We start from the raw sequence: 18,908 nt of genomic DNA, 5'->3' as shown, positions 1-18,908 counted from the left end.
TTTGGAGACTTGTGAAGTTTTAATTTACTAATTTAGCAAAATATTAAGAAAAATGCAGGTTGAACAAGGAAAGTACAATTAGAATCAGACCGGCATCTTAGACAACAGGGACGAGTACAAACAAGAGGGGAATGAGAGGAAGCCATGCTTTTACAAATACAGTTTTGGTACTAACAGGGATTTTTCTATCATTAAGATTTTATTTTTGTTTACCAAACCTGTTTTTCATGTAGGCTAAAGAAGGAGCTAGCCTTGCATCTGTTGAGATAGCGAAACTAAAGACCAAGGTAGATGATCTTGAGAGAGCCTTGAATCAGACGAAAGCCTTCCAAGAGGAAACTGAGATACAGATATCATCATACCAGAATGAACTAGCTGGATTAAGGTACAAATATTGGATTGAACAAAAAGTATACATTGCTTACATGAAATAATCTTTAGTGGGATACAGTAGACAAAATGAAACAGCCTTATACAATTACCTGACAAAGAAACAAAAAAGGTTTACAGTTCACCAAAAAGTGCTATAGAATGGTTTCCATTATGTGTAACATTCTATTTCTGCGCCGTTTTCTTTTGCTACTCATCAACTTCGTTCCTTTATATCGTGAAATCTTGCTCAACATAAAGGACTCTAATGGGCCTACTTGGGAGCTGAATTTTCTGTCTTGTTTGGTGGCTTTGATATGTAAAATTTTACTTTGGGTCTCTGTAATTAATGTCTTTACTAGGTATATTTCTCCCTAGAAGGTTAACCATTAATCATTTCTATGCAAAAGATGCATTTCCCGCAAACAGTAGCTGCTCTTATAAGATGGCTTGAGGTGTTGGAAGGTTTGTAAGCTGTGCAAACTGCTCAGCTCAAGTCATGGTAATACTGAATGTCAGCCCAGGTTCAGATTTGAGCTGAATTAATGCTCCAGCAGGGTTTCCCTTGAATTTTGTTCACATCTCAAACTTTTGGAAAACTTTTTGGCGCTACATGGGTATATGTAAACTTTGGACCTGATCCTTTGGGAACTGGGTGCCCTTCACCTTGATAGAAACCAGAGGGAATTTTTTAAATGGTTAGCACCCCTCAGGAGGCACCCCACTGGATCTGAATGTTTGTTAGGATGCCGGTCAGGGTGTATTTCTAGTTCAAGCCTGTGAGAAAGGACACGTTGAAATTCACAGGGTTTTTTTTCTGTCTCTAACTGGCTAAGACTCATCCATACAATTGGATGTGAGAAATGGATTGGGATGGTTCATTTCAGCAGAAGCCATTTGGACTCTGTGTATCTGAGACTGGTATGCAGTGACCTAGTGCATTTCCCAGTGGTTATTGGAAGCCATCTCATCTTAATGATATTTTGGTTCAAATAAAGGATCTCAGTGTTTTTATAAGAAATAGTTTCTTTCCTTGAGATTGGAGTTCTCCTGTTGCTGACAAGCTGAGGCCCAACCCCACTTTGGTACTAGTAAATACTTGCCAACAGACATGAATCTATCAAACCTAATTCTAGCAATGAGATTTAATCACTGGGCGATGTGAACGAAGAGCATTCCAAAGTAACCTGCCCACCAGTTCCCTTACATAGCTCACAAATGACTTTCAATCTTAAGTGGGAAGGGTTTGCACTCCCCTGATGTCGTCCATGACACTGTTGCCCAGAGATACAATTTGTTTCCTTAGTAAAGTGATTTGAGTCTGCATGAAAGTTATCCAGGTCATCAGGATTTCAGTACATTTAAAGTTTAGTAGACGCCTTCATTATGTCTGTCGTGCTGTATGGAGAGGTTCATGACCAAAAGTGCCAATCTTAGGAAAGACTGTCAAAAAGCAGGGCAGATGCCCCAAACTGGTTGTATGTTCGATAATTAGATATCACCAACCCAGTAATAAACATGAACTCCCAAAGTACAACAATAGTCTTATAATGGAGTCATAAACAATCCCTTTGGACACTTCAGTCCATCTTGCCACCCAGGCAGGCTGGACAGTGTGATAAATGGTCATTTACACCAAAGATCACAAAATGCTTAGTTTGTTCCCAGTCCCAAGAGACCAGTCACTTACTCCAGGTAAATCTGTACCTTAGATCTCACACCAAAGACTATGCTTGTAGCCAGTCTTGTGATAAACTAACTAAAGGTTTATTAACTAGGAAAAAGAAATGAAAGAGTTAGTTACAGGTGCAAGCAAGCATCTATACAGAAATGAGTTTGTCTATGATTCAAAACGTGGTAAAGTTGTAGTAATTTGTCAATTCAAAATGTCTTTCAGGGCTAACCCATGCCAAGCAGCATGGGACTCCTTGCTATTTTTAGAAATCTTTGCCCCAGACAGCATAAAAGATTCAGTTTCTCCTTGTCAAAGATTTTTATTCCCTCCACTCCAGAGTCTAAACTGATGGGATGAGTTCATGTGTAAGTCTCTCATTCCTGGAGGTAATTAGGAATGCAACCAACAGGGCTTTTCTCTCCTTTGATGCTACACAATACCTCATTTGGCTTTATTGGGTCATGTAGTATGCAAGATGAGCCCTTTACCTTAATTATTCTTTTCCTGTTTAGTACATTATACAATTACAGAGGATTACAGTGCAAATACTCAGTATAACTACACCATGGGCTAGAGAGGTTATAAGTGAGATCAGTATATGCAGCATCCTGCAATCATTTTATAAAGTCTAAACATCTGCTTATCAACTTGGCATTTAATATCTATTTTGATAGTGCTAACTCACAGGTAAGCAAGACTGGTTTCCAGCTGTGCATTTCTAAGTGTTCAGAGAGGCCTGGGGCCATGGCTTGAGCTGACACCTGATCTGCCAGCATCACTATCTCTCACCTTGTCAGCAAAGTATATGCAGTATGTTTTTCCTTGCCTTGTTCTCTAGGCTTTCTAACAGCAGAAGTCTTTGAAGAGATGGAGCATGGATGTGTATTTTCAGCTACTGATCTGTGAGTGTGTGCACAACATGGAGTTTTTCAAAATCAGTGAGGCCAGCTTCATTCTTCACATTAACTTTTATTCAGTATGTAATAATTAACAGCTCGTTTAATATTTTGTGTTCAGAATGGAAAAAAACCTCCTGCTGACAGAGTCCCAAGCGCTACGAAATCAGTACCAGATGGCTGTTGCAGACAAGGACCGGCAGATTGCAGAATTACAGAAATTACAGCATGAAGTGATTGTTAAGGAATCTGTGTCCATTGGTAGCAATTACCCAATCAAGGTAAACAAACCAAATTTTTAAAAAAAATCAAACAAACAAAAGCACTTGGTCAATTAATATTTTTAATCTTGAAAGCTGTTTCTAGAAAGAGAACTGACAAACTATGAAGTCAGAGCATTGGAGGATAGCAAATATTGTATGTATATTTAAATAAAGCTCAAGGGGTGATCCAGCGATTTACAGATCAATAAGGCTAACATCTGTACCTGGTTGAATCAGTCATTAAAAATAGAATAGTAAAATGTCTGGAGATCATGATGTATTGGGTTTAATGGTTTAAGCAAACGAAAATCATATCTTGTTAATTTGTAAGAGTTCTTTGAATGTCTCAGTAAAGCAGTGGATAAAGGAAAACTAATTGACAAAATTAGACTGTAAAAAAGTCTTTGACAGGGTACCTCACAAAAGTCTACTAAAAAAACGAAGTGTTTATACACACCTAGCACAATGGGGTCTTGGTCCATGACTAGGCTCCTAAGTGCTACAATAATATAAATAATAAATAGTCATGTGGTAAGAAGCAAAGTATTGTCATGGGTCAAAAACTGGCGAAGAAACAGAAAACAAAGAGTTAGTAATAAATGGTTAATTTTTATCTTGGCCAAACATTAACAGTGGAATGGTTCAAAGTTCTGTGTGAGGTCCAGTGTTACTTAATGTCTTTATTAACGCTCTAGAAAGGGGAGTGAGGCGGGAAGGCAGCAAAATTTGCAGATTATACGAAGGTTATTTAGACCAGTCCAGAGAGAAACTTCAGAGGGAGCTAACCAAATTAGGTGAATGGGCGACACAATGGCAGATGCAGTTCTGTGTTGATAAATGCAAAATAATGCACATTGGAGAGAAAATATGAAACTAGTTTTCCACCTTACAGGATTCTGAATTAACTGTATCAAATCAAGAATGACCTGGTTGTCATTGTGAACAGCTCAATTAAGAGCTCTGTTCATTGGGCTGTTGAGGACAGAGAAACTAACAAGATGCTAGGCTGCATAAGGAAGGAGATGGAGAATGATAGTGAAAATATTACCATATCTTTATATAAATCAGTGGTGTGTGGCCTCATCTGGAATATCATGTGCAGTACTGGTCACCCCATCTCATAAAGAATGTTGCAGAACTAAAGAGGGTGATAGTAATGATCAAAGGCGTTGCTCTTAGGAAGAGAGATTGAGAAGAATGAGATTGTTTGCATAAGAAAAGAAACAAATAGGAGGGAACATGATAAAAGTATATAAAATAATGAATGGTATACAAAAGTAAATCAGGGGCTTCTGTTCTCCCTTCTCATGCCCCAAGAACAAGGTGAAATTAAAAGGTGGCAAATTCTGTTTCACACAAAATTTAGTTAAGTTGAGAAACTCATTGCTACACTCTGTTATTGAGGCCAAAATACTTAGCAAAATTCCAAAAGGGATTGGTCATTTATATGGTTTACAAGAACATCTAGAGCTATAAATATTAACAGATGTTGGAAGGGATATTAAACCTCATGTTTCAGGGTGTAAGCCAATCTCTAATTGTTGGAAATCAGGCAGAGACCAGATGTGAGGGGGAAATTATCCCACATGTGTCCAATGCAAAGTTTCTTACACCTTCCTCTGAAGTATCTGGTAGTGACTGCTGTTGCAGACAGAATACAGAACTAGATGGACCATGGATCTCATCTAGTCTGGTAATTCTTCTGTTCCTCAGATCTTGTGTATGAACAATAACGATCTAAGGAAAAGTGTGATTTTAACCTAATGTCATCTTTGATGTTTCTGACCCAAAGGAAAGTTGGAGTAGGTTAACCTTCTAATTTGGCTAATGACAATAAGAGTTAGTAGCCAAGATTAAGACTATTGTATGCTAACCGTTTTTGATCATCAAATCATGAGTAATATGAAAAACATTCTAACAGTGATGATTGCTGGAGTCTGGAATAGTATCCTGAAGGAAGTGGTAGAAGGCCTATTGTATGATTATATATGTAAAACTGGTACTAGAAATGATAGGTAGGACACTGCCCTTCATTGTTGGAGTTGGATAGGATTGTAGACTAGCAGGCCAAATAGAGATGGACACGGCTCAACTTCTATGAGACAGTGTAATGAGTGATGGTATGTTTTTGTAAAGGGATACTGTCTGCTTTAAATGCATACTTCCAAAATAACCACCTTTCTTTATCAGTGTTACTAAAAACGGATAGAACTTTAAAAATGCTTTCGTTCATATTCTGTGTTTTGCTTCACTTAAACACTTAAAATCAGTGAAGTTAGTCTCATTTGTTTAGAGTCATTTTCTCGTCATGTTCTCAGTGTCGCAGTGGGTGGATTGGAAACACCAGTGGGATGTTAGTTTATGTCAGTGTTCCCTAAACATTTTTGTGTTGAACCCCTCCTTACACATCATAGAACCTGTCTGCACCACACCCGAGAGCAGAGCCATGGTCAGGGCTGGGGCTGTGGTCCGGAGTCGGGGCTGAAGGCCACAGCTAGGGCTGTGGTTGGAGCTGTGGCTGGGGCCAGGAGCAGAGCTGTCACTGGGGCTGGGGCCAGAATGGAGCTGGGGGCAGAGCGGGGCTGGGTGGCACTCCCTCCATGCCCACTCCTCCCAACCCCCTGTGGGGTTGGCCTGGGCCCCCTTGCGGGGGTAGGGGGGAGTGCCCCACAGTTTGGGGACCACTGGTTTATGTAAATAAAAACAGTTTTCATTGGAAACTTGGGACAGGCTTGTGAAAGGGAAATAATAATGGGACTGTAGACGTCACTGATTTAAAATGTGTGTTAAAACAATGGATTCTATATCATTATCAATTTCTGTAGATTTAACCTTGAATTTTTGGGTGGTGTTTAAGCCATTAGAAACAGCCACTCTGGTCGGAAGTACGAACAGTCCTGAGCAAGTGAAACATCTTTTAGCTGAAAGGAGCCAGCTTCAGAATGAACTGCAACGCTGTCTTCAGGAGATGCACCAGAGGGAGCTGCGTTTCCAGCAGATGAACTCAAAGGTAGGGAAGGAGATTGCTGTGACTCCTCTGGATAAATGTGGAGCATAGCTAATGTTAATATAGAAATATTTTCATCTACCTGAATCTGGGAAGAGGACATATTTAATTTGTGTACTGTGTGTTTATATTACTACAACATTAGATCACACAACATAATTGGCTCAGAGTGGAACTGATAAGCTAAAAATCTAGAATATCTTTGAACTATAGCTGTTGTTTGACTGAGACAGGTCCACTTGACCCCCACAGTTTGCAATGCAGAAGTTGCAGCAAAAAAACTATATCACATTCAAAGCAAAAAAGACTACAGTTAAGACGGGATCAGTGGAAATTCCTCCACATTTAGTACAGTATTTGAGCCATATTGTGTCAAATTTTCAAAGTACCTTAAAAATGCATCCATAAAATCAGCAGGGAAATCCAGTTGCAATTATAAATCAGGCAAACATGTATGCACAAGCAGTTGTGTGTGAAGTTTTCTATCTTGCACCATTTTGTGAGCAAAACTCTATTTGTACATGTATGTTTATAGATGATCTTTGGAAAAGGATCCCTTTAAAATCTTTCCTTTGTTTTCTTTTGAAAATTGTCAACCTGTGTCTTTGCCATCACACTGTCTGTTGATGCACGTTTTTCAGCCTGTATACAATTGCTCTTAACTATAAATCCCATCTCTACAGTATATCTCTTTAGAGAGAGAATTCTTAGCTCTTGTTTTGAAAGGCTGAATTGTTTCAGGTAATCCATTCAGTAGAAGAGAATGCTGTATTGTCTGCCCAATTGAAGACAGTATCCCAGACTCTAAGAGAGAATCAACTGCGTTACACTGATCTGCAAAATCGTTATTTCAGACTTGAAAGGGAATACCAGACAGTGCAAGTTAGTTCCTTCCAAGATACTGCTCAGGTAAAGTGAACATAGTAAGGTTTTTTTCTCTCTGCTATCTTTTTAGTCTCATGACCCAACTCCTGATTTTAAAGGGTTGTGATCTTTCCTAGTTCTCCTCTAGTGCAGAGGTGGGCAAACTACTGCCCACGGGCCACATGGCCTGCGGGACCCTCCTGCCTGGTCCCTGAGCTCCTGCCCCGGGAGGCTGTCCCCGGCCCCTCCCCGCTGTTCTCCCTCCCGCACAGCCTCACCTCGCTCCGCCACCAGAGCAACGCTCTGGGTGGCAGGGCTGTGAGCTCCTGGGGCAGTGCAGCTGCAGAGCCCGGTCTGCCCCAGTGCTCTGTGCTGCGGGGTGGTGGCAGCGGAGTGGCCCCGCTCCAGCCGGGCGGTGCGGCTGTAATGCCGCCAACCACCAGTGCTCCAGGCAGTGCGGTAGGGGGGAAGGGAGCGGGGTGTGGGCTGGTGGTCAGAGGGCAGGGGTGTAGATATGGATTGGGGCGGGAACAGGGGGTTGAATGGGGGCAGAGGTCCCAGGGGGGCAGTCAGGAAGGAGTGGGGGTTGGATGGGGCAGCAGAGGGCAGTCAGAGGACAGGGAGAAGGGGTGGTTGGATGGGGCAGGGGTCCTGGGGGGGGGGGCAGTAAGGAATGAGAGGACGGGTTGGATGGGGCGGTCAGGGGACAGGGAGAAGGGGTGGTTGGATGGGGCAGGGGTCCCAGGGGGGCAGTCAGAAATGAGAGGAGGGGTTGGAGGGGGTGGGGGTCCGGGTGCGGTCGGGGGGGTTGGATGGGGCAGGAGTCTTGAGGGGGTGGTGGCGGATAGGAGGTGGGGGCTGGGCCACGACCCCCTCCCCTAACCAGCCTTCCATACAATTTCCAAAACCCGATGCGGCTCTCGGACCAAAAAGTTTGCCCACGCCTGCTGTAGTCTTAATATGATGTAAACAGCTCATATGGTATTGGTATTTTTGCTGATTCATGTTTCAGTTATGAGGTAAGGAAAATAGCGCTCTTGTTTTTGTAGCGATATGCAGCTTTACTTACGGTCACTGGAACTTGATTTCTCTTGTTAGGGTTCACAGATTTACTTGTCTTTGTAATTGTAAACTGTTTCCATGCTACAGACAGTTTGTTTGTTTTTTTTAAAAACGAATGCAAGTTCTGTCTCTGGAGTGTTTAAAGGAATGGATCTTATGATTTTTATCTCATTTAAAGAATCATAGAATCATAGAATATCAGGGTTGGAAGGGACCCCAGAAGGTCATCTAGTCCAACCCCCTGCTCAAAGCAGGACCAATTCCCAGTTAAATCATCCCAGCCAGGGCTTTGTCAAGCCTGACCTTAAAAACCTCTAAGGAAGGAGATTCTACCACCTCCCTAGGTAACGCATTCCAGTGTTTCACCACCCTCCTAGTGAAAAAGTTTTTCCTAATATCCAATCTAAACCTCCCCCACTGCAACTTGAGACCATTACTCCTCGTTCTGTCATCTGCTACCATTGAGAACAGTCTAGAGCCATCCTCTTTGGAACCCCCTTTCAGGTAGTTGAAAGCAGCTATCAAATCCCCCCTCATTCTTCTCTTCTGCAGGCTAAACCATCCCAGCTCCCTCAGCCTCTCCTCATAAGTCATGTGTTCCAGTCCCCTAATCATTTTTGTTGCCCTTCGCTGGACTCTCTCCCATTTATCCACATCCTTCTTGAAGTGTGGGACCCAAAACTGGACACAGTACTCCAGATGAGGCCTCACCAATGTCGAATAGAGGGGAACGATCACGTCCCTCGATCTGCTCACTATGCCCCTACTTATACATCCCAAAATGCCATTGGCCTTCTTGGCAACAAGGGCACACTGCTGACTCATATCCAGCTTCTCGTCCACTGTCACCCCTAGGTCCTTTTCCGCAGAACTGCTGCCTAGCCATTCGGTCCCTAGTCTGTAGCTGTGCATTGGGTTCTTCCGTCCTAAGTGCAGGACCCTGCACTTATCCTTATTGAACCTCATCAGATTTCTTTTGGCCCAGTCCTCCAATTTGTCTAGGTCCTTCTGTATCCTATCCCTCCCCTCCAGCGTATCTACCACTCCTCCCAGTTTAGTATCATCCGCAAATTTGCTGAGAGTGCAATCCACACCATCCTCCAGATCATTTATGAAGATATTGATTAAAACCGGCCCCAGGACCGACCCTTGGGGCACTCCACTTGACACCGGCTGCCAACTAGACATGGAGCCATTGATCACTACCCGTTGAGCCCGACAATCTAGGCAGCTTTCTACCCACCTTATAGTGCATTCATCCAGCCCATACTTCCTTAACTTGCTGACAAGAATACTGTGGGAGACCGTGTCAAAAGCTTTGCTAAAGTCAAGAAACAATACATCCACTGCTTTCCCTTCGTCCACAGAACCAGTGCAGGATGCAGCAAGTCCCCTGAAAAGCTAGCTGCCAAATAGGTGACCTGTGTGGGAAAGTGGTGGAGATGATGTTGAAAAAAGCAATGTTGAAGGAGTCGTACACTTAGCCTCTATTGCACTTGTATCATATCATGGATCATCTAAGATTGATCTTAGAATGAGCACTATCATAGCCAACTTCGGCTAAACTTACCTATGAACGTGCTAATTTGTTTTTGAGCAATGTGACATGCTGTCAAAGTTCCTCCCCCACTCTGAACTCTAGGGTACAGATGTGGGGATCTGCATGAAAAACCTCCTAAGCTTATCTTTACCAGCTTAGGTCAAAACTTCCCCAAGGTACAAAATATTCCACCCGTTGTCCTTGGACTGGCCGCTACCACCACCAAACTAATACTGGTTACTGGGGAAGAGCTGTTTGGACGCGTCCTTCCTCCCAAAATACTTCCCAAAACCTTGCACCCCACTTCCTGGACAAGGTTTGGTAAAAAGCCTCACCAATTTGCCTAGGTGACTACAGACCCAGACCCTTGGATCTTAAGAACAATGAACAATCCTCCCAACACTTGCACCCCCCCTTTCCTGGGAAATGTTGGATAAAAAGCCTCACCAATTTGCATAGGTGACCACAGACCCAAACCCTTGGATCTGAGAACAATGAAAAAGCATTCAGTTTTTTACAAGAAGACTTTTAATAAAAAATAGAAGTAAATAGAAATAAAGAAATCCCCCCTGCAAAATCAGGATGGTAGATATCTTACAGGGTAATTAGATTCAAAAACATAGAGAACCCCTCTAGGCAAAACCTTAAGTTACAAAAAAGATACACAGACAGAAATAGTTATTCTATTCAGCACAATTCTTTTCTCAGCCATTTAAAGAAATCATAATCTAACACATACCTAGCTAGATTACTTACTAAAAGTTCTAAGACTCCATTCCTGGTCTATCCCCGGCAAAGACCAGCATATAGACCAACACAGACCCTTTGTTTCTCTCCCTCCTCCCAGCTTTTGAAAGTATCTTGTCTCCTCATTGGTCATTTTGGTCAGGTGCCAGCGAGGTTACCTTTAGCTTCTTAACCCTTTACAGGTGAGAGGAGCTTTCCCCTGGCCAGGAGGGATTTCAAAGGGATTTACCCTTCCCTTTATATTTGACACATGCCATTTCTGATCAGTCCCTTTGGCATTCTGAAGAGGTCTTCATTTTGCATTGGGATGTGACAAAAGTAGATAATTGGATAATGATGTCTGGGGCTCTAGCTTTGTCACAGTAAATTTTGTAAGATGTTAAGGGTAATGCTTAGGGAAATTATGAAAAGTCCGATCTGTTTTGTGCTAACTGAACGACATTTGCAGAGCCAGCCTTTTAAATTTCTTTTTTGATCAACAAGTTGGTACCCTTTGTCATCTTTTGCATACATATATATATTGGGACATTCAAGGTACCCACGGTTGTGAGGCAAATCCCCACTACCAGCCTTTAGCATGAAGTGGTCTTGTCTGTGCCTTCTGTAGCTCAGCTCCTTGAAACTAACATTCTTTGGCAACGCAAGCACTGACTTCCAGGTCTCCACAGACCTTGCTGTCTCTGTGCTGGCTAGGGATAGGCACCCGCCAACCTCTGGTGCTCAGAGCATTCCCTGCAGTATCCAGCCCTGAACCCTGGACACTCACAGAAATTACCAGGTTGCTATCTCAAGGGGCTAGAGTACACAGTGGCTTGTTTGTCAACTGAGGATCAGCTCGTGAACATCACAGCGGTGAGATATATTTATAATGAAAACAATCATAAGTTTATTATCAAAAGCTAAGATTTTAGAGAGCGCGAGTAAGGATAATAACGGAAACAGGTTACATATAAAACAAATCAATATATGCTTTCTAGAGACTAAATTTAACTTTAACAGGTTAACCGTCTGTCTAAAGAAGTCTGTTCTCACCTAAAGCAGTCTCCCAGTGTTTCCAACCAATATGGCTGGGAACCTTCTTTCATGAATGCAAAAAAGCTCTGTTCGTTTTTGTTTCCTCGGTGAAGGAGCAAATGGTATCCTTTTTCCTTCTCCTTATATCCCCCAAAGTCCATTGCTTTTGTTCCCAGAGTAAGGATGATCCCCTGTGGTTCATTCTCTAGTTTGCTGACTCCATGTTGGTTTCATGTTCTCATGTTGACATTGTATGCAAATGGGGCTTCCTTTGTATTGACCTACAATGCTTAATTTACTTGTGAACTGAGGCAGGCAGGCGAATATACATGTTTTGTGTGGAAGAAACCTGTTTGTAAACTTTTCCTTGATTCACACATTTTTACAAAACCTATTTTGTGTGTGTGTGTGATTTAGAAGTATATTTTCTCTTGTGTGTGTCTGTAGATGTCCATGTGCACATATAACTTCTTACATGTATTTGTACATGAATCTCACACCGATATTAATGACCATTGTGATCTTGGCTTTATTTAAGATCTCAAATGATATTCTTAATAGACAACTGCTATGAAAGCAGTGTGCTAGGTGTAGTGAGATTGTCAGACCTGGTAGGAGTTGCTGTTATAGAACAGTGAACACTTTGCCAGCTGTACCCTTAGGCCTCTTTCGCACTTATGACGTTTCAGTTCTTCTGCTTTCCTGTTCTTAACAAACATTGCCTTAAAGCTTTGAAGGGTGCCTTACCACAATCTCTCTTTTTTTTTTTTTTTTGAACTAGTCATCCTGCACTACCTTGCTGGTTTATTGGTAGGGATCCCTTAGTGTAAACCCACCATGTGTGTCTGCAGTGTGCTGCTGATCCCCTGCTCACTGAAGGCCTTTCTTTGGGGGTTGTTTTAAGACTTTCTCTCTGTTTTGTAGAAGTGTTCAGCCTGCTCACTCACCCCATTTATTTATTCACATGCAGAAATCCCCGGAGGCTAAACAATAAATGTGCAAATGGAGGTCATGGAATCTTTGAGTCTTGTGGCTTGCATAGGAAATGTCCTCCTGGCAGCAAAAAGAGACTCGGTTTGTGTGTACATTTGGGACGTTGTAACCCCAGAATTTGAGGATTAAATGGCACAATATCAGATACAAACACCACTAAGTTGTGGAACTAATTTTTTTCAACTGGCAGAACAGATTTTGTAACTGGAAACATGGTCATCAGGTTCTTATTTTTTAAAAGTATTATTTTAATATTTTATATTTTCTAGGCTGAAACTAGAGCAGAAGTTCCCCCAGGAGCTCCGCAAGAGAGAGCTGCGGTTATTGTTGAAATAGACAATATGGAACTAAATGAACTCAGAAAAAGGTCAGGATTGATGACATCAATTTATGATGGGTTTTTTTTTCTTGTTTATGCCAATGCTACTTCTGGTCTACTGCTTCACACTCCTGTTTTTGTGCAAGGCTGTTTTTGGAAGATAAAATTGATGTTTAAGAAAGGGAATGTTTACAGTGAATTTATCAGAGAGGAAGGATGGTCCAGTGGTTAGGGTGCTGACCTAGGATATGGGAGACGCAGGTTCAATTTGCTTCTCCGCCACGGACTTCCTGTGTGACCTTGCCACCTCTGTGCCTTGTTCTCCATCTGCAAAATGAGGATAATAATGATTCCCTATGTCTCAGGGATGTTTAGGATAATTACATTAAAAAGATTGTGAATCATAGGACTAGAGAGACCTTAAGAGGTCATCTAGTCCAGTCCCCAGGTCTCATTATTATCTAGACCATCCCAAACAGGTGTTTGTCTAACCTGCTCTTATAAACCTTCAATGATGGAGATTCCACAATCTCTGTAGGCAATTTATTCCAGTGCTTAACCACCAGATTTTTCCTAATGTCCAACCTAAACCTCCCTTGCTGCAATTTAAGCCCATTGCTTCTTGTCCTATCCTCAGAGGTTAAGAAGAACAATTTTTTCTCCCTCCTCCTTGTAATAACCTTTATGTACTTGAAAACTGTTATCATGTCCCTTATCAGTCTACTCTTTTCCAGACTAAACAAACCCAATTTTTTCAATCTTCCCTCATAGGTCATGTTTTCTAGATCTTTAATAATTTTTGTTGCTCTTCTCTGGACTTTCTCCAGTTTGTCCATATCTTTCCTGAAATGTGGTGCCCAAAACTGGACACACTACTCTAATTGAGGCCTAATCAGCGTGGAATAGAGTGGAAGAATTACTTTGCGTGTCTTGCTTACAATACTCATACAGAATGATTGCTTTTTTTGCAACAGAGTTACACTGTTAACTCATTTAGCTTGTGGTCCGCTGTGACCCCCAGATCCCTTTCCTCAGTACTCCTTCCTAGGCAGTCATTTCTCATTTTGTATGTGTGCAACTGATTGTTCCTTCCTAAGTGGAGTACTTTGCATTTGTCCTTATTGAATTTTATCCTGTTTATTCAGACCATTTCTCCAGTTTGTCTAGATCATTTTGAGTTATTATAAGCACTTTGAGATTTATTGATAAGCGTATATAAGAAATAGGAATTATTAAGAGTGTAATTGAATTAGCGGTCTTAAATGTGAAAAAAAATTGAGGTATATTTGGTGATATTTTCTTTTAAAACCAGACCTGTCGTACTCATGTTATGAGTGACTTGACTTTGACTCCGATTCAGTATTACAGCTGGGCAATAATGGATTTTTCAGTTAGTTGGTAATTCCAAAAAATGTACAAAATGTTTTGGGTTTTTTTTTGTTTGGTTTTGTTTTTTCCCCCAGGTCAAACTGAAAAGGAAATTTTTGAAACTTCTGGGAAATCAAAACAATTTTTTTTTTTTTTTGAATCAGGTCAAAACTGAGCATTTTGCTTCAATTTTGGGGATTTTGACGAGCTAAGGAGAACTAGATTCACAGAAAGGCTAGGGAAATGAGGAGGAGGAGTCCTCCCTTGTAATCTTTAGGCCAGTGGTTAGGAATCTTTCTTGGGATGTAAGAGAAACCCAGGCTTGATTCTTCCCTTTGCCTGATGTGGACAAGGGATTTGCAGTTGGATCACAGGAGAGTGCCTAGCCACTGGACTATGGGATATTCTGGTGTGAGTCTTTCTCAGTCTCTCCTGTGGAAGTTGTTCCACTGTTCATAAATAATTAGTCACTGGAGCAGGGACATGAACCTGGCTCTCCCACTTCTTTAGAGAGTGCCCTAACCACTGTGCTATAGAGTCATTCCCACTCTTTTTCCCTGGCCCAGTGACCTAATTGCCTTATGCCTTTGTGACTCTAGTCCTCCTTTGCTTTTGTCAAAATACGTGAAATCAGAAAGAGAAATTTTGAGTCTGGTCAGAACAAAATATTTTAACATTACAGAAACATTTTGAGTGTTTTGGTTTGCTTGAAACTATTCAGCAAACTCAACATGAATTTGTGATTAGTTTTGGGTAAGCCGAGACTGGTGAAATATTTTTACTGAAAAATGCAATCTCTAGTTAGCATACCTGAACTGCTGTAATAGATACAAGTAAATTACATAAAAAGATGATCAGAAAATTTAATCTTCCTTTCTGTACTTAAATTGATTTAGTATTTGCATTTGCCATAGGCTTGCAGAGACACAGCAGCAGTATGATTCAGTGCAACAGGCCCTGTTGCAACTGACAGAAACGCTGTCAGAAGAAAGGAGTAGGAGAGAAGCTGCAGAAGATGCCTTAAGACTCACTGAGGAACAATGTAAAAGGTTGGAGATACTTGCACAATATTTTTCCCTTTTCAGACCATATGAGCCGACCATACAGTTGGAGCCATGCAGCAAACCCTTATGTTCACAGGGAATGTCTTTGAAATCAGCAGGCGGGGGAGCTCCACATGGGCACAGTGATTCATTCCTATGGATCTAATTGTAGCATCAGGGCCTAAACGACCAATTGCAGGTTTTTTCCTCTTGGAAGAATGTAAGAATTTTCCTTTTGAGTTACTGTGGCTGATGTTAATACTAAGTGTCTAGTGTGTCTAAAAATTTTAGCTTGAAGTTTTTATTTGTTGCTTGCCACTGTCCTTTAGTGATGTTAGTGATGAAAAATGTTGGATTTTCGTGGCTAGGCACAGAACCAGTTTGACAGCAGTGAAAACTTCTATCGCAAATTGCTGGGTCTTTGTGCTGATCTAAATTAAAAAATGTCTACCGATTTCCTAGCTGAACTCACTAGTCAGTACTGTTTTCTCCCCTTGAATTAGCAGAGTATTCCACGTATAACAGATTTTATACATACACTCAGAGAGATAAAGTCATATATTAATTACATCCAAATAAATAAAATCACCATCCTAATTTGAGAAGTACTAAACAATCAGCTAGAGAGAGGAAAAGAAAGTTAGGGTTAGTATGAATAAGTAAAACATCCAGAATCAAAAAGAGGAAACTGAAAAAGACATGACAAATAGTTTCCTTTTGTTTTCTTTACCAAAAGCAGTAAGCACTAGTTGAGCTGTACAAAAGAATGTTTCCGTAGGTAGATGATAATTGATAATGGTATTTCTAAAGAGTAGATAACTCAGTAATGTTTCCTCCTGCCTTTTCAATTTCTTTTCTCTAGACTTGAAATGAGTAGTTACAGGTCTGTACCTAGAGAATACACTGTTCAGATGGAGTCTGAGGAAAGAGAGGCTTTGATCATCAATCCTAGCGAACACATTGTTGTACGTAAGGTAAGGAAATGTGTAACCTTGAAGAAATTCTGAGTCGTAAGTTGCCTAAAAATGGGTGCTCACACTGTACACCTCCAGTCGCAAATGGCTGAGAGAACGGGGAAGTCTTTTCTCTTCAAATTCTTTTAATTAAATCATATTTTTAATAAATAACCCAAAAGAATGGAGCAGTAAACTACAAGTGCGCTGAAATGAATAATAAAAGAGTAAAACTGCGAACAACTAAACACATTGGGCCAGATCCTGAGCTGGTACAAATCATCATAGCTCCTTTGGCTTCATTTATTCTAGCTGAGGATCTGCCCATTGTATGTGTAAACATTCCCAGGTGAGAGGTTGCTGTTGTAAATATGTGTATCTGGAGGTAGCCTTTTCAAGGGATGAACTAGAAGAGAAATATTACAGGTTTGTGGGAATGTAATGAATTTACTGAATATATTTTTGAATCAAACACCTGAAATCGGCCAGCATCTCCCTCTGTACTAAAAATCAGACATCTAAGATACATCTTTTATAGTGCCAGAGATCATGGTGATGGGCATACCCTGGAGAGATGCATATGTGTACGTTCAAAATGTCAGTAAAATATTGAAAATAAAACAGTATGTTTGACTTTACCTTTCAGTGTTATGCTGTGTTATGGATGGTAACCTGTACTTTCATGCAAATGTCAATTAAATAAAATGTATACCGTTTATGTATATTTTGGGTGTATATTGGATATTTACATGTATTATATAAATTGTGTGTGTGCATATAATTTTGTCTATATCTCTGCTCTGTGTATGTAATTAAATATTACACTCACCCTGTAGCCTCTTTCCCCTCCCCCCCATATCTTTTGTAACTGCTCCATTCTTTTCCCCACGAATCCCTTATTTTAATGCCATGTGTGCAGACCCAGTTGGAAGGATTACAGTACTTCACAAATCTAGAGTATAATGAGAGCTTCTCTTGCATCTTTTCTGATGATTATTTATTTGAAGTTGTTTGTTTCCTGCAGATGAAAGGAGGAGCCCTTTCTTTCAAAAGATGGCTTCGAGGGCGAAGCCTTTACTGCTCCAAGCTGCTGACCTCCAGAGCAAAATCCCGCTATTTATTCCTCACATACTTGGTGACACTACATGTTGTTGTTTTTCTGTGCCTCACTGGCATTCTCTAAATGCATCGCAATTGCTGGGTAAATTATTTTCTTCTAGATAATGGTGTGCCAACTCAAGATAATGGACTTTTCACATGCTGTTGTTAAACTATGCACTGGACACAGTTGTATATATCCTCATTACAATATGTGCATTTTGAGCTTCTTGTAAGAAGTTTTTGTATATCACGGTTACTCCAAAGTTGACTTGAATTGCTCCTTAACAATGGAATATTATATTTGCTAAAGAGAAGATATTCCCCTTCAGTGCAACCTATAAAAAAACTGCTGCATTATATTGTTTGGGAATATATAATAATTGAATACTATTGAATTGGGTTGTAAATGGTATCTTTTCTATATACATTTTATTTTAAGAAAATTACAATATAAATTTTAAAGGAATATCAACTATTACTGTTTATTAGCTTCTTGTAAAGAAGCTTTACAGAGTGCAATAAAAGAAAAAAGCTGGATTCATTGTGGGTTTCTCTACTGGAAATAAAACTTTAAGAACTGAACTCTGCTCTGTGGGTGTGTGAAGAGTAAATACCTGTAATTGTCTGTGTTATTGCTAACAGGATGCACAATTTTGTAATTATATTAACGAGAAAAGGCTGACAGCTAACAACAAGGAGAACTTTGACATTAGGAGTTTGAATATAGAATCAAAATTAAGACATTCCTCCTTTTGCTTTTAGCCAGATCACATCACTTCAAATGGCAGTTGCTCTAACCTATCTCAGTTAGCTGAATTACTGTTATTTTTTTCTTGTTATACTAGCTTCTGGCACCCCCAGTCAGGATCAGGCTCCACTGCACACTTAAGAGTCGCATCCCTGTAGGGCTCTGGATTCCTGGCTTTTGAAGTTTTCTTATGTTCTGTTAAACCTTTCGATAAATAGGTTGTGTTCATGCACACATTTCAGAACATTTCTTCTGATTCAGTTAAGTGAGAAGCACATAATACATTTTCAAGTGAGTGGTGCGGAGACATACTTTCAGCTGTTTTCTGTATGAGCATAATGAAGCATCTTGTATAAAAATATGCATGCTTTGTTATAATGTACACTGAAGTTGAGTGAAATTTTCTGAGTCCAAAAATATATTTATTTTTTTGTGAAGAAGAGAGACTGCTGTTAATGCTGTGACCTGATGATTACTATGTAATGGAGTTTTGCATTATTTTACCAGTGATTTAAGCTGTAACACATTATCTGTAGCAGAGTAGTTCACTTTCTGAACCTGTTTTTAGCAAAAAACAGGTTCCTGTGTATGAGAAATGTAAATGGGACATTAATATCAGTTGAGGCTTTAGCTAGGATCACAAAAGTCCTTTAATGTAGTATTCCATGCTGATGTTAAAGTTTTGGAGATGTAGTTTTTTAGACACTGGGTGACCCATCAAAATCAGATTAATTTCTTTTTTGACAAATATGATTCTTTTTCTTCAAGTTTTACCACCAAAGGCTGCTGTCCTGCTACCTTTTTGGCCGTTTTTCTTCAGTTCATTAAACGTTCTTATCTTTTCATCAGATACATTATGCTGCTTGCTCCATATGTTATTTATAGAATCATTTTTAATTAGAGCCAGAATAGGATATTGGTGCACTTTCAATCAGCTTGATAGTGA

General features: G+C 40.4%; 1 protein-coding gene across 5 annotated transcripts in view; it reads left to right on the top strand.

Annotated features, from left to right (window-relative positions):
• Positions 1 to 18,683, top strand: part of LOC311521728 (uncharacterized protein) — a 68,225-nt gene extending 49,542 nt beyond the window's left edge. For all 5 annotated transcript variants that reach the window (XM_084630256.1, XM_084630257.1, XM_084630254.1 and 2 more), the window contains 8 exons: positions 234 to 385; positions 3,062 to 3,221; positions 6,061 to 6,213; positions 6,952 to 7,119; positions 12,700 to 12,797; positions 15,032 to 15,166; positions 16,023 to 16,134; positions 17,138 to 18,683. In XM_084630256.1, coding sequence (XP_084486382.1) covers positions 234 to 385; positions 3,062 to 3,221; positions 6,061 to 6,213; positions 6,952 to 7,119; positions 12,700 to 12,797; positions 15,032 to 15,166; positions 16,023 to 16,134; positions 17,138 to 17,296 — 1,137 coding nt within the window. In that variant the 3' untranslated portion in view covers positions 17,297 to 18,683. The remainder of the gene's footprint in view (positions 1 to 233; positions 386 to 3,061; positions 3,222 to 6,060; positions 6,214 to 6,951; positions 7,120 to 12,699; positions 12,798 to 15,031; positions 15,167 to 16,022; positions 16,135 to 17,137) is intronic.
• Positions 18,684 to 18,908: the final 225 nt, after the last annotated feature.

The sequence above is a fragment of the Lepidochelys olivacea genome, assembly GCF_965140295.1.
Source record: "Lepidochelys olivacea isolate rLepOli2 genome assembly, chromosome: 6".
NCBI classification, from domain to species: Eukaryota; Metazoa; Chordata; order Testudines; family Cheloniidae; genus Lepidochelys; species Lepidochelys olivacea.
Note: the sequence above shows the minus strand (reverse complement) of the source record. Positions and strands in the feature narration are given on the sequence as shown.